Raw genomic sequence first — 13,886 nt, forward strand, 5'->3', positions numbered from 1 at the left:
TGTTCCTGCTCTTCTTACCAGGGAAAGGTTAGCGAATCAGACTGTCGAACTATTTTACGGAGCACAGTCACGCATGCTCTTTGTCTCCGCAGCTTTCCCTTCGTCCTCACTGAAAATGGTTCACGAATTTAAACGGGATACTGCTGGCCCTCTTCGGCATTAGATGCCCTCGTGCCCAATGACATTCAATAATTTTCATGTTACGATACCGTATGGTGTCGTATTAAAAGTAAACAAAGAGAAAACTAACACCTTCTTGGCCCTTTCCTTCTGCGCAACCTAAGTGCAGCACGCCCAATCGGCAGGCTGCGGAATATTTCAAAAGTGACACAGGTGACATCAACTCGGTTCCATCTACTATGCCTGGCGAGATCTTGGAAAACGAATGCTCGGAAATATTCTGCCTTGAAAAGAGAAAGACGCTTAAGGACAGCGAAAGCGGAGAAGTCAAAGCTAGGTGCATGGCCTGCAGAGGCAGTGTGAATTCTCATAGATGAACCAGTCTCTGCAGTATCAAACTTTAATAAAATTTAGGTGCAAAAAACGAAGTTATGACCGCAGAGCAAGTCTGACTCTGTCAATTCGCATGGCAGTAAAATTCGTTCAGCTTTACCTCCCTGCAAGATTCTGTGCACGCAGATCGGGGAGAGAACGCAGAAGATTGAAGTATACAAAGGACAACTGATTTGTACACACTAGCGGTGACTTAAATCACCCTACACTGTTCGCCCCGGTGTCACCGGACCGGACACAAAGATGCGGCGCTCAACTTGTCGAGCTGCCTCGACGTTTGTGGAAAGTAAACCGCACGTCGGTACGTCCACGAGTTCGGAGGCGGCAAGGGATGATGCCAATAACATGGTGTCTGTGACGTATTTTCCGGCTTTGCAAGTGCTTCTGGCACGCGCAGTCACCAAGAGCGTGGCCTTCGAGATTCGCTTTTGTTACCCAGAGAGAGAAAGAGCGCCATCCCCGGGGCGCGGATGCGGACACGATCTATTTACCGCAGCGTATTTGCGCCAGCGTTTCAGTGTACGCCGGAATACATGTTATTCTGCGTCAAAAGGTGTGTCTTAATGCGCGTGAGCGTACATGTTGCACATGCGTCATGCTAACCCATCCAGCGAGAGCTTTCTTGAGCGTGTTTATCCTTTTAGCAAATTGCGGGGTTCCAGGAGGACCTCCCAGAAAGCGCTATATCGGGGCAACGGCAAAAAAATGGCTGTAGCTTAGCTAAGGTTAAGCCCAGGATGCGAAGCATACTAGCCTTTATTTTAGTTGTTGAACCACTGTTTAGCCTGGTGAACTGCTGTTGCTTGGCTATATTTGGTTCGGCTAGACGAAGAAACAACTCATGCGTTACTCTGCTTCGCCTTCAAGAGTCGAACGCGACAGCGTGCCCGTCGACCCGCCAAGGGGTGCAAGACAATGGGCTACGGCGCAGCGACTACGCGCCCCGCATTGGACGCGGTGAGCGTCGACCAACGCAGCGTTCGGCGTGGCAACGAAATGTGCGCCTGAGCAAGCGACGCATGCCTGACTGAGCCTTAGAAACAGCTCGTTTCTAAGGGAACACCGCATTCACTAGAGGCGCTTTTGTACCGCTTTGAAGCATCGTACTCGTGGCTCAGTGGTAGCGTCTCACACTCCAGAGACCCTGGTTCGATTCCCACCCAGCCCATCTTGCAAGAGTTGAGCCAAAGCCACCTAGAAAATCAGTCTCTGTAGCACGCCGCAACCTTCGCTTCTCATTCCAACGAGCAGCTCTGTCCGCAGGAGGCATCTCACCGCGTGAGTGTCTAGCAGAGGCAAGCGCAGCTGCTTATATACCGCCGCGACGCCGCGAGCGACGGCGCGAGTTGGAGCCCCGTTGCTCCTCTGTCGTGACGTCACGGTGTCACGTGGTATTGAAGGCGACACCGCCGCGCCTGAGGAGCTGGGTTGAGCTCTCGTAATATGCTTCGCATAAAACATGCATGCACTGCATGTTAACGCGCAGCAGTCGAGGGGGGACGCGCTCGACCATCCCAGGCGGAAAGACGCGTACCATAATGAGGACCATGGCGACGACGGCGACCACTCCCACGGCCAGCACGGGCGGCGTCTGCGTCCCCACAACGATCAGCTTGGCGACGGTGATGAACGCGTTCTGCAGGCTCTGCTTGCCGCCTAGGTACAGTCGGGCGTCTATGGCGTCCAGATCCGTGGAGAAGCGCGCCAGTATGCGGCCCCGCGGCGTCGAGTCGAAGAAGGACATTGGACTGGCCAGCAGGTGCTCCAGCATGGAGCGGTGCATCAGCCGCGACAGCCGCTGCGAGCTCGCCGCCAGGAGGAAACCGCCGGCCGTTCGGAACAGCACTGGACACACCGTAGGGGGGGGGGGGGGGGGGGGGGGAGTTACACACCGCGAGCGATGTTGAAACGCGCACGCAGCCGCTGCCTAATATACACAACGACACGGCACACAAGATACGTGAGACAGCACGCAGCGCTAACTTCCGAACGACAGTTTTTTCTCCAGTTCTCACAGTCGTACTCATGCCATCCGTAACGTCATATGACGCATGTACGTTGCGAGAGAAGAGCAAACGAAACTGAAAGAAAGACACAAGCAGACGCTTTGAGGGCGGATTGATTACTAGAATTTATTCCTTGTAATCAAACTCGCGAGACGAATTTCTACATGCCCACTTGCCCTAAGAGAGCAGCCTTGTATATGCAGCTGAAAATGTGCAGTAGTGAGTTGTGCCCGGCGATGAAACGTCATATAGGCGTGGATTACGCACCTTTAAGAAAGGGATGGTAGAAATCTTGGAGTTGGTAATTTATTTTCAAGATTATTGGCATGTTTTCTGTAGATTGCCTGCTGTTTAAATGGGTTTAAAGAGATTGGAGCGGATCTATCTTTGCACTAATAGCTTGCTTGGAAACTAAGTTGTCGGCATTCAGTGATATAAAAGCCAGCCGGATGGCTTCCTTTATCTTCAACTGCAAAAAGAAGCTACGTGTGGATAGAGGAAGTTCGGTTACCCCAAACGTGGTGCCTTTAAACCGCTTTTCTGGGTACATCCAGAGCGCAGCAGTGGTGTGCTGAATAAGGGACGTCTGTGGTGTTGGGCTGCTAAGCACGAGGTCGCGGGATCGAATCCCGGCCACGCTGGCCGCATCTCGATGGGGGCGAAATGCGAAAACACCCGTGTACGTTACAGAACCCCAGGTGGTCAAAATTTCCAGAGCCCTCCACTACGGCGTACCTCCTATACAGAGCGTGGCTATGGCACGTAGAACCCCATAATTAAAAAATGATAATAATGGACCTTAATAAACGCACTGCATTCAAAACTATGCAAATTTGAGAGTGATAGGGAGGTCGCAGGAAGGAACTCATAAATGACCCCGGTATTTCCTCACGATCATGAGCCACTACCATGACCATGGACATGTGAACCTTTTCTGCATCTCTCTGATGACACAGGCCGAGACATGGCTTTCATTTTAGAGATATAAAAAGAATATCAGCTTCGCCCGAAAGCCAAGCAGTGATTGCGGTAGCAAATTAGTAGACACCCAAAATAAGTAAGGATAGCGGTTTTATGGGCAGTATAATTTTGTAAACACTCGCTTACGTACTAAACATCAATCATGGTGTCACCGCGCACAGGCAAACGTGCATGCATCACACTCGGTGACCACGCACAGTCGCTTTCAAAACACAGGCATGAAGAGGTGCGGCGGCAGCAGCGAACGATGTGACCTTCGTGCTGTCTATCGCTTCAGTTCAAGCTGAGCGGCGAGAACAGAGCACCCACTAAGATACGAGCCCAAGGCCCACCTAGACTCTGCCCCGGAAGTAGATCGCTTTCAAGGTAAAGCCCGCGCGTCCGCGGCATATGCCGTTGCTACCGAAGTACAACGGCTCCCCTACCTTCCACCTCCACGGTTCTTTGCGCGCGATGGAAGGCGGCGCGCTTCCTCCCGCTTTCCTCATTTGCACGTGCGAGACAGCCGTTATCGTTGGTTCATCCTCGCACGCTTTCACTCGCATATACACCGTATTGCGTGCGAGGATGGTGTTATTGCCGTTGGACTTTATACGGAATATCATGGCGACGGCGAAAATGCGCTTTGAGTGTCCGTATAATTGCTATCGCAATAAAATCTATTTGTGCCTTCAGAAAGTGCCGGCTATACTTCAAGTCACGTGAAAGAAAGAAAGCATCACCGAAAAGAAGCCAAGAACAAGAATAATTCTGCAGATAAGTGGTGTAAAATGGCAACAGTGTGAAGTGCGAAGGTTTTGAATTACACATGCATATGTGAATAACAATAGCGTGTTTGTTGTTCCACGAACCTAGATGGCGAGAAGTTATTCCCGAGGAACAAAAGAAGCATGGCAAAAGTTACCCTAAATGAAAACCCTCCAGTTGCACATCGAACAAGAATGCTAATCCGAAAACCTTTGGCTTTTGGAGCCGAGCATTAAGTGGGTAATTTAACCAAGGTAAAATAACTGTAGCTCGGTTAGGTGATCGGTAAACGTGAACGAAAGTAAAGCTTGATGTACTAGCGAAATATTGTAGGAAAATTAATTTAATGACAGCCAGTGACTAAGCTTATAGAAAAAGTCGATTGAATTCGTGTTGATTACACGTTGACAATGCAACTATTTCGGACAATTCATGATCGATACTGAAGACACGAAAAGTCAAGCGCTTATAGCTACAACGTCTCAGTCTTGACCTGCGTAATCTGACTGGATGACAACTTTTAATACTGCCTCGGCTAATGTGCACAGAGCCACAAAACATCCGCTCATTAATCCAAACATTTTTGCCACACTCTATGAAACCTCACATGCTCACTCGCCTGCACTGGCACCAGCATCGTTTGCTTCACTAAACCGTTGTTAATGCTAATAATGGGCAACATCTGGAAAGCCAACACGCACAAGCGTAACAGTGAACTTGCTTAGCAGGTACTTAAGGGCTACTTATTGATCCATCACTTCGATCCATGATTTCTGCCATTGTTCAGTGGTTGTGTATGTCCTCATTATTCAAGTTTCACGAATGTGTTTTTTCCAAGTGCGCTGCCTCACCAAAGTTACAAAGTGTATTGATGCACCAGGAGACGTGCGCGTAAACAGCAGTGCTGTTGACGATACCTTGTGCCACTGTGATCGGCATAGCGAATTTTGAAACGCTTGTGGTGCACGACTCTTCGCGCCGGAACAAAAATGTAAATAATGCCGTTGTAGTCATTATGTTTCTGCCGCCAGTCATGTGACACATGATGCGAGCAGATATGTTTGTCCAACACGCTTCGAAAAAAACATTCTGGGGTTTTACGTGCCCAAACCACTTTGTGATTATGAGGCACGCCGTAGTGGGGGATTTCGGAAATTTTGACCACCCGGGTTCTTTAACGTGCACCTAAATCCAAGTACACAGGTGTTTACGCATTTCGCCCCCATCGAAATGCGGGCGCCGTGGCAAGTAGTATCAAGAAACACATGGTTGCCATACGTCACCACTAGCTCTTCTGCTGACGTTTACCTTTTCCAGGTATTCGGGCGCACGTGTACGTTAACATACATGCGTGCGATGCTAAAAGCTGCACGGAATGAAAGAAGACGGGCTGAACATGCCAGCCGCAACCAACCGGCCCGTGAAAGTTACCGTCGGAAAGCGAGATGGCGACCAGACCTCCAACCCAGTTGGCTGAGGAGCCAGCTCCCGCGACCATGGTGTCGGTCCACTGCTTCACGTACAGCTGCTGCCAGGCCACTGCGCCGGCACTCGCCACGAAGCAGAGTAACGCCAGAGGTCCGCACACACCGCACAACCGGCAGAGGGCACTCGCCACCTCCAGGGTAGTCTGCACAAATCATACATGCGCGCGGGCATTGACTAAAAGCAAGCACAGGAATACTGGCCGGTGCCAAAGACCAAAAAGGAAATTCTAAGCAAACGGTTGATGACTTCAACGGGTACACATGCACATCATACTGCAGCGATGAAACATAGGCAAGTAAGCTGATTTATTTACGAATCTCTGCTGGCAAGATATTGCACGGCTATATAGCGGCAACGTTGTGGCAAAGCGGTGAAGTTCACTTTGCGACAGCAACTTGACCTTTCACTCCTGTGCTACTGAGACGTGCGTCGGTCGAGCCTACTGGCGGCAGACTTGAATGTACTGAGGAGAGCCGGCGTCGCCAGACCCCGTCGCTGTACATTGCACGGAGCAAACGGGAGTCGCGGCGGTGAGAGTTTACAGCTAGATAAGCGCCTGAACACGTGACGCAGGGAAGGGGGGGGGGGTCGACAATATAAGAGATTAGCATGACCGTGATTCCTATTCAGTGTTGTTTCGGCTGTGTTACGATATGCCGAGATACAACGTAAGGTCGTTGCATCAAGTTATATGTTTCGCAGTATTACACGGCCTCTGTCTCTGTGGCGACCCGTGGTGTCTGCAATGATGTTGGCGCCCAAGTGGTGCTTGCTGACTTTGTTCCTGTGCTTGCTTGAACTTTTTGAAAATGCTAAGCATTAAAGCGCAGAGCGGCTTTAGCTTTACATTAGCAGTGGTCGCTCTCCTCTTTCTGGTATAATCCTTCGCGATCCTACAATGCTCCCTCGTGCTGTTGAGTTCATGTCTTCGTAAATTTACGCAATTGTTCATCTGCTGAGCTCTTTTTGTGACGACACCAAAGCATAATGATTACTTCTTGCAGTTTCAAGACAGGGTGTAGCTAATGTTGCATTGTTATTTTATTTTCCTGCCTACATAATTGTCGCATTAGGCCTGCGCGCTGTTAGTCGATCGTATGTGAAATTATTACAGCTTGAAGCGCACGAAGGCGAAATCATTTTCCTTCTGTACGTTGTATTGCGTAGGAAACTCCTACGTGTATTTTAACATTTTGGTGAGTTCTTTTGCACGCTTGGATTCATTCTTTCAAGTTAAACTCAAAGCCTGGTATTAACAAGATTGCGCACTTCTAAATTTGAGCTTAAAGCGGCATCCGAGCTGAACGAATTCTAGACGCAAATTTAGTGTAGAAACCGCGCCGTTTTCAAACAATCGAAATACGTGGTGGCTTATTTCAGCATTGCGCCGCGGAACACATTTTGCGATTGTCGCACATAATTCATGCATCCTACCTTTGACGATGTTATGCTTTCCTCCACTGTGACCCTTCCCTTGGCCTCATCCTGGTCCGAAGTGTCCCTGTCGTCCCTGTAGTGAGAACATGAGGTACACCACCATTGCAAGCAAAAAACTTGTCTTGAGCGCATTTATTCTTTACATGCCAAATTCTTAAGCAGTGTCTGACAAAAGGGAGTAACAGAGGGTTACCTGGGCCAGACCTCGGTGCCAGTTAACACCGTCATGTAGCTATCTCGCTTGGCTTTTGCAGCGACTTGCTTTTGTGACTCGTTCGTGCTCATTGGTGTTACTGCGGTAATCTTATGGTTAGCTGAACTCAGGCAGGGGAACAGCAACCACTGGACCCTCGATGCCGTTTAGAGGATCAAAATCACTCTGACGACACTCTTCTAATACCGACACGTGTTTATCTTTATCGAGTGACTGCATATCACCGCCTCACCAATGTTATCCCACAGCGGAGGACGCGCCTGCATGTATCGAAAGTTTCTGGAATGTTATCGATGGTTCCATTCGCTGTCAGCTGCCACCGAACCTTGTGTAATCTGATTTCTTGTATGCGCGACGCGAATGGCGTAGAAAATTGCCGTGCAACAAAAGGGAAAGCTATAGAATGTTTCTTGGATTAAAGGCATTCTCCTCAAGAATATTTTCGAAAACACGCTCTAACGTTGTTTAAAAAGGAAATAGTTCTGCGCAGTCAATGTTTCTGCTGCCACTCCCTCACTGCCTTTCTCACTCTCTACCCCATTTTCACATTCCCTACTGTTTCAAAATATGTGCACCGAGGTCAGGCGGAGCTGTGTCAACGAGCCAAGCTGTAGTTTGGGCACGTCGTCTATGTCATCTTCATCATGCATTTAATTCAACATCATACCGGCTGCTCTGGGCCACAGTGAAAAACTTAATATGTGACTTGACAGGAACTATGCGCACTAGACAATGCCACTAGAACTTTAGGTGAACATGTGCACTTAGTGTACAGTGACAAGGTGCCTAGCGGATAAGACCTGTAAGTAGGTCCACATTTACACGAGGTACATTTGTTTACGGAAAAGATACAAAGCAGCTCTTACAGGCAGTTTTTTACAAACATACGAGCGCCTTTTTAGAATGCAAATGATAACCAAACTTGAACGTTACATAAATAAGAAGCAGACAAGCATAATACTTAAGCAAATATAAACAGCTTGCCAATGCAAACTGTATAATGTGTACAAAAACATGCATAAAAACAAGGAAGATAGCCTAATAGGCGTGTAACCCACTTCTCTTAGTGTTTAATAGGTAAAAGACCTGATAGGTCGTGTTTTACAACCCTCCTTCGGCCGCGCTGTCGATTTATATGGTTACATGATATTTATGCAATCTTTCTCTACTACCGGAAGGCGCAACTAGGCTATCAGTGATATTTACATTTACATATTCACACATATTTACATTTACATCTTTACATCAGTGATATTACATTGATACGGCCGGATCCATTACCGGCAGTGGTAGCGATAGGATGTAGATGGAGAAGTTTTGAGGAAGAAAAAAAAAACAATTAAGTAGATGTATACAAAAATGCTTCAATGGAAACATGTACATCATACCTGAATAAATCGAGGAAACTGGGCGGGGTCAAATTTTGACCCCGCCCAGTTTGCCCCCACAAAGGGCGATGCCAATAAATCATCATCATTATAATAATCATCATCACCATAGTGAGCTTTGCCTCCTCTTGCATGTGCTCGAACCATCACCTATGCGTAGAAAAAATAAACGAAGTCACTCTGGCCGCCATCTGGCTTAGTTTTACGTAAATGTCATAAAAAAAAATATGCAGGTCCAACGCACAATTTGGAATGTATGTGAAGCCAAGCTTTTACGAAGCGGTCACTGATATTTGTATAAATTTCCCCATTCCATTGTTGCATCATTGGCGTGAACTGGTGCTCTCGTGCATCCATGTTACGCAATGTGACAACTCTTATGTTGGCTCGCATGTGCCAGACCACGTCCTGTAACTGAAGTGCCCAGGGTTGCGCATTGTTCGCATTCTTATGCTGCTATCGGTATGCGACGAATGAGTTCAGCGCCGGAACGACGCCGAGGAGACTTTGTCAGCAGTCACATTAGCCACAGTCGAAGTCGCAAGTTCGGTTTGCAACCAACTGTAACGATGCTTACTGCGCTGTCTCTGTAAACGCGAAGGAGGCACTTTCGCGCAGGTTTGTCACCGGAAATCCCTCACCAGACGTTTTACTCACTCACTAATCTGATGCTCATTGAACGTGAGCTCTTACAAAGTAAGTCTCCGCGGAACCCTCTGAACCTTGTCGAGGTCCTCCATGGTTCGGAGGAAGGGCGATTCGCGCAACGAGTTTTGCCATACCTGACATCGCAGGCCGTCGTCTGCCTGGCATTGGCCTGCCTGGAGTGGGCCACCCGCACCGTACGCGGCGTGTCCTTGTGCTGCAGCAGTTCGGAGACGGTGGCGAACACCGACGCGGTGCCGTCGTGCATGAGCACGAGCCGGTCCATGTGCTTTAGGAGGGAGCCCTGGTTGCACACAAGGATGCGCGTCTGGAAGAGCCAAATAGTGCCGCATAATGCAAACACGTGCTTTGAGATGAATGTGGTGGCATGCGTTTTTGGGGCGAAGAAATAAAAAACAGAAAGGAACGCAGTTTGGAAAAAAGAAAGAAAGAAAACGTATGGTAAAGAATACTAATGAGAAACATTATTTGAACTGCCTTAGTAAAAAGTACCCTAACGAAAACAAGAAATAGACACCCTTACTATGAGAGTCCGCACCAGCCAGAAAAGACACGAAAAGTAGGGACAGGTGGCGCCACCGCTTTGATGTTCCTGCATGTGCTTGCAACGACGTGTGACGTCATTGATTTTGGGGGCGTCTGCTCGGGGCTGGTTAAGCTTCTAAAGCTAAAAACCGAAGACATTTTATCGTCAAAGAGCCAAAGGCTAACCCCACAATTTTTGAGAACCCTTTTATTAGCCATGATAGCCGAAGCACGAAAAGAAAAGTACATTGACATCCGGAACGTCACACTGACGAAAATGTGCTCAGTTTTCGGCGCGGAACAAAAAAAGGGCATTTTGCAAAAAAAAGAAAGGAAAATCTAAGTAAGTGGTCTTCTAAACATCACTTTCTCATCTAGTTATAAACTTATTACAGAGAAATGCACGAACATTGGCTTTTGAGTAAATACCTTATCAATACAAAACTAATTTAGCATTTCTCTTTAATGTCCCTAATGACCGTTGGATTTTGCGTTATAAAATTCACACCTTTAATGTTGTTGGGTTGTCCCGTGGCTAATACCCTTAGCTTTAGGTCTATAAGCACTTTTATTGAACGCGACAACGAACTCTAAATACACGATCGGCCGAAGAGCTGAAAACTTCTTATTAATTTGGAGCGCCGAGGGCGTACAGATGTATCTGACACAACAGTTGGACAGCAGAAGACATGAAACTTTATTTAAGGCAGTGATTGTGTCGTCTGTCGGAGCTGTCATGATTTCTACAAAGCACAAGGAGTCTGCAAACAAGAAAAAAAAACGCATTTGTCGCAACCAACAATACCATCCTACCCCCTAAACGTGAGGGCGTCATAGCCACAGGACAACTAAACACCATTTAAACACCCATGAAGGTGCACAAATTTTCAGTTTGATACACTGGCTATGGCGCAGTCTGCAAGCTGCACGGAACTTAAGGAACAGGCCTGTGCCCTCAGTGGGGGCTTCTGTATAGATGGCAGCGTGCTGTACGTGGCGGATACTTACTGCGCAGCAAAGTGTTCGTATCCAGTATACAGAGGCAGAGTTCACTGCATTATACGCATTAAGCGAATGAGGGTTTGCTTAAATGGGTGTATAACTTACACCGTTACACGTCGAAAAAAATCCGAGGGTGTGAGTAGTGAACCAATTAACACCTCTATTCGATTAAAGGGTGTAAATTGTTTTACGGCGTTGGACTACGCACGCGTGCACAGATTCGCACGAACCGTGTTTCGGAGCAGCCCGCTCTTGCCGATGACGTGCTTGAAGACCCTGGCGGCCACCGTGGGATCCAGCGCGCTGAGCGGGTCATCGAGCAGGTAGATGTGCGAGCGGCTGTAGACGGCCCGCGCCAGCGAGATGCGCTGCTTCTGGCCGCCGCTCAGTGTCTCGCCCTGTTGCGTTGAGCACCGCCGACGAGGACGGGAAAGGATCAGGCGTGGATGAGCGAAGAAACGATGGCCAAATGCCCTTCCCGAACACACTACTGCGAATAATTAATATCGCTGGTCTTGTTTGGAGTGAAAGTGTGCTTTAATATATGAATGGAATGAAGCCGCATCACATTTTTTGGGCACCGTGCCTGTGAACCGCGGCCTCCTAGCGTCCCCATTCTGAGGTAATACAAGCTATTTGTATCAGACAGAAAGAGGTCTGTGCAGATGACACGTCTCTGTTGTGGCGTAGCAATGAACAAAGGACCCGCCGTGGTTACTTAGTGGCCATGGTGTTGGGCTCCTAAGCACGAGGTCGCGGGATCGAATCCCGGCCACGCCGGCCACATTTTGACTGGGGCAAAATGTGTAAACTCCCATGTACATAGACTTAGGTGCGCGTTATAGAACCCCAGGTGGCCCAATCTTCCGGTGTCCCCCACTTCGGTTTGCCTGATAACCAGAAAGTGGTAACAATAAAATTCAAACAGCGCTAGACGACAGGACCAGAAAGAGGAGGAGACAAACACGGCGCTGAAAGTACAACTGAAATAAATCAGCGCCATGTTTGTCTCCTCCTCTTTCTGGTCCTGTCGTCTAGCGCTGTTTGAATTTTATTGCTACCATGGAACACCAACTCGCCCAATCCGCTGCCCTTCTGCAACCAGAAAGTGGTTTTGGCACGTAAAGCTCCATAATATAATCAATATTTTATTTACGGAGGCTTCTTTTTTGCTTTGAGAGTGTTGCGACTTGATTGTTATGCGTCGCAAGAAAACTACGGTAGTCCTCGCCACTTACGTATATGCAGTCTGCGCACCTTCCTTGTTTCCTTGGATGTATTATATCTGCCCTTAACGAACTTTATTGGCGAGTCGGCGATTCTCTTGTGTCTAGCTTATTTCGTCCCGTCTAAGGCGTGCGCTTAATTGTGAAGGCAGCAAGTAGGTAATTAGATTAGATGTAAAAGCTATCATGATATAGCATAGGCCCGATTCATAACTGCACGTGCCACCCGGTGAGCTTCGGAAAAGGCTTTCGTTTTGCAGCTCTCCTTCCGGTGCTCACACCTGGACGATGGTCCGACCAGCATGAACCTTAATTTCCACAACAGCTGTTATTCGTGCATGTGTTTGTGAGTGCTTCCCACCAGTTTCATCATTTTACACTTGTTTTCTCTAGCCAGAAGAACCTTCCGAATAAATTTTAAGGCCCAGGAAGAGGACTTTACTGTTGAAGCAATGAACGACAATCTTGTGGGAATCATTAAGGAGTGTGCAATAGAAGTCGGTGGTAACTTCGTTAGACAGGATACCGGTAAGCTATCGCAGGAGACAAAAGATCTGATTAAGAAACGCCAAAGTATGAAAGCCGCTAACCCTACAGCTAGAATAGAACTGGCAGAACTTTCCAACTTAATCAACAAACGTAAGATAGCTGACATAATGAAGTATAATGTGGATAAAATTGAGCTTGCTCTCAGGAATGGAGGAAGCCTAAAAGCAGTAAAGAAGAAACTTGGAATAGGCAAGAATGAGATGTATGCGTGAAGAGAGAAAGCCGGCAATAACATTACTGATATGGATAAGGTAGTTCAAGTGGCTGAGGAGTTCTATAGAGATTTATACAGTACCAGTGGCACCCACGACAATAATGGAAGTGGGAACAGTGTAGAGGAATTTGACATCTCAAAAGTAATGCTGGAAGAATTAAAGAAAGCCTTGGGAGCTATGCAAAGGGGAAAGCCAGCTGGGGAGGACCAGACAACAGCAAACTCGTTGAAGGATGGTGGGCAGATTGTTCTAGAAAACGTGGCCACCCTGTGTACGCAATTCCTCATGACCTCGAGCGTATCGCAATCGTGGAAGAACGCCAACATAATCTTAATCCATAAGAAAGGGGACGCCAAAGACTTGAAAAATTATAGACCGATCAGCTTACTGTCCGTTGCTTATAAATTATTGACTAAGGTAATCGCAAATAGAATCAGGAATACCTTACCCTTCTATCAACGAAATGACCAGGCAGGATTTCGTAGAGGCTGCTCAACAATAGACCATATTCACACTTTTGATCAGGTGATCGAGAAATGTGCGGAATATAACCAACGCTTATATACAGCTTTGATTGATTACGAGAAAGCGCTTGATTCAGTCAAAACCTCAGCAGTCATTGAGGCGTTACGGTATCGAGGTGTAGACGGGCCGTATGTAGAAATGTTGAAAGATATCTATAGCGGCTCCATAGCCACCGTAGTCTTCCATAATGAAAGCAACAAAATCCCAATAAAGAAGAGCGTAAGGCGGGGAGATACGATCTCTCCAATGCTATTCACAGCGTGTTTACCGGAGGTATTCAGAGAACTGGATTGGGGAGAATTGGGGATAAGAGTTGATGAAGAATACCTTAGTAAATTGCGACTTGCTGATGATATTGCCTTGCTTAGTAACTCAGGGGACGAATTGCATGCATGCTCACTGAC

General features: G+C 47.6%; 1 protein-coding gene across 3 annotated transcripts in view; it reads right to left on the bottom strand.

Annotated features, from left to right (window-relative positions):
• LOC139061140 (ATP-binding cassette sub-family C member 3-like) overlaps window positions 1–13,886 on the bottom strand; it is an 83,563-nt gene that overhangs the window by 23,762 nt on the left and 45,915 nt on the right. For 2 of the 3 annotated variants that reach the window (XM_070540760.1, XM_070540758.1), the window contains exons 16-20: window positions 11,198–11,365; window positions 9,557–9,747; window positions 7,170–7,245; window positions 5,679–5,877; window positions 2,048–2,358 (exon numbers count right to left, since the gene is read on the bottom strand). In XM_070540760.1, coding sequence (XP_070396861.1) covers window positions 2,048–2,358; window positions 5,679–5,877; window positions 7,170–7,245; window positions 9,557–9,747; window positions 11,198–11,365 — 945 coding nt within the window. The remainder of the gene's footprint in view (window positions 1–2,047; window positions 2,359–5,678; window positions 5,878–7,169; window positions 7,246–9,556; window positions 9,748–11,197; window positions 11,366–13,886) is intronic. The other variant, XM_070540759.1, reaches the window with a different exon arrangement.

Source organism: Dermacentor albipictus, chromosome 6, assembly GCF_038994185.2.
Source record: "Dermacentor albipictus isolate Rhodes 1998 colony chromosome 6, USDA_Dalb.pri_finalv2, whole genome shotgun sequence".
NCBI classification, from domain to species: Eukaryota; Metazoa; Arthropoda; class Arachnida; order Ixodida; family Ixodidae; genus Dermacentor; species Dermacentor albipictus.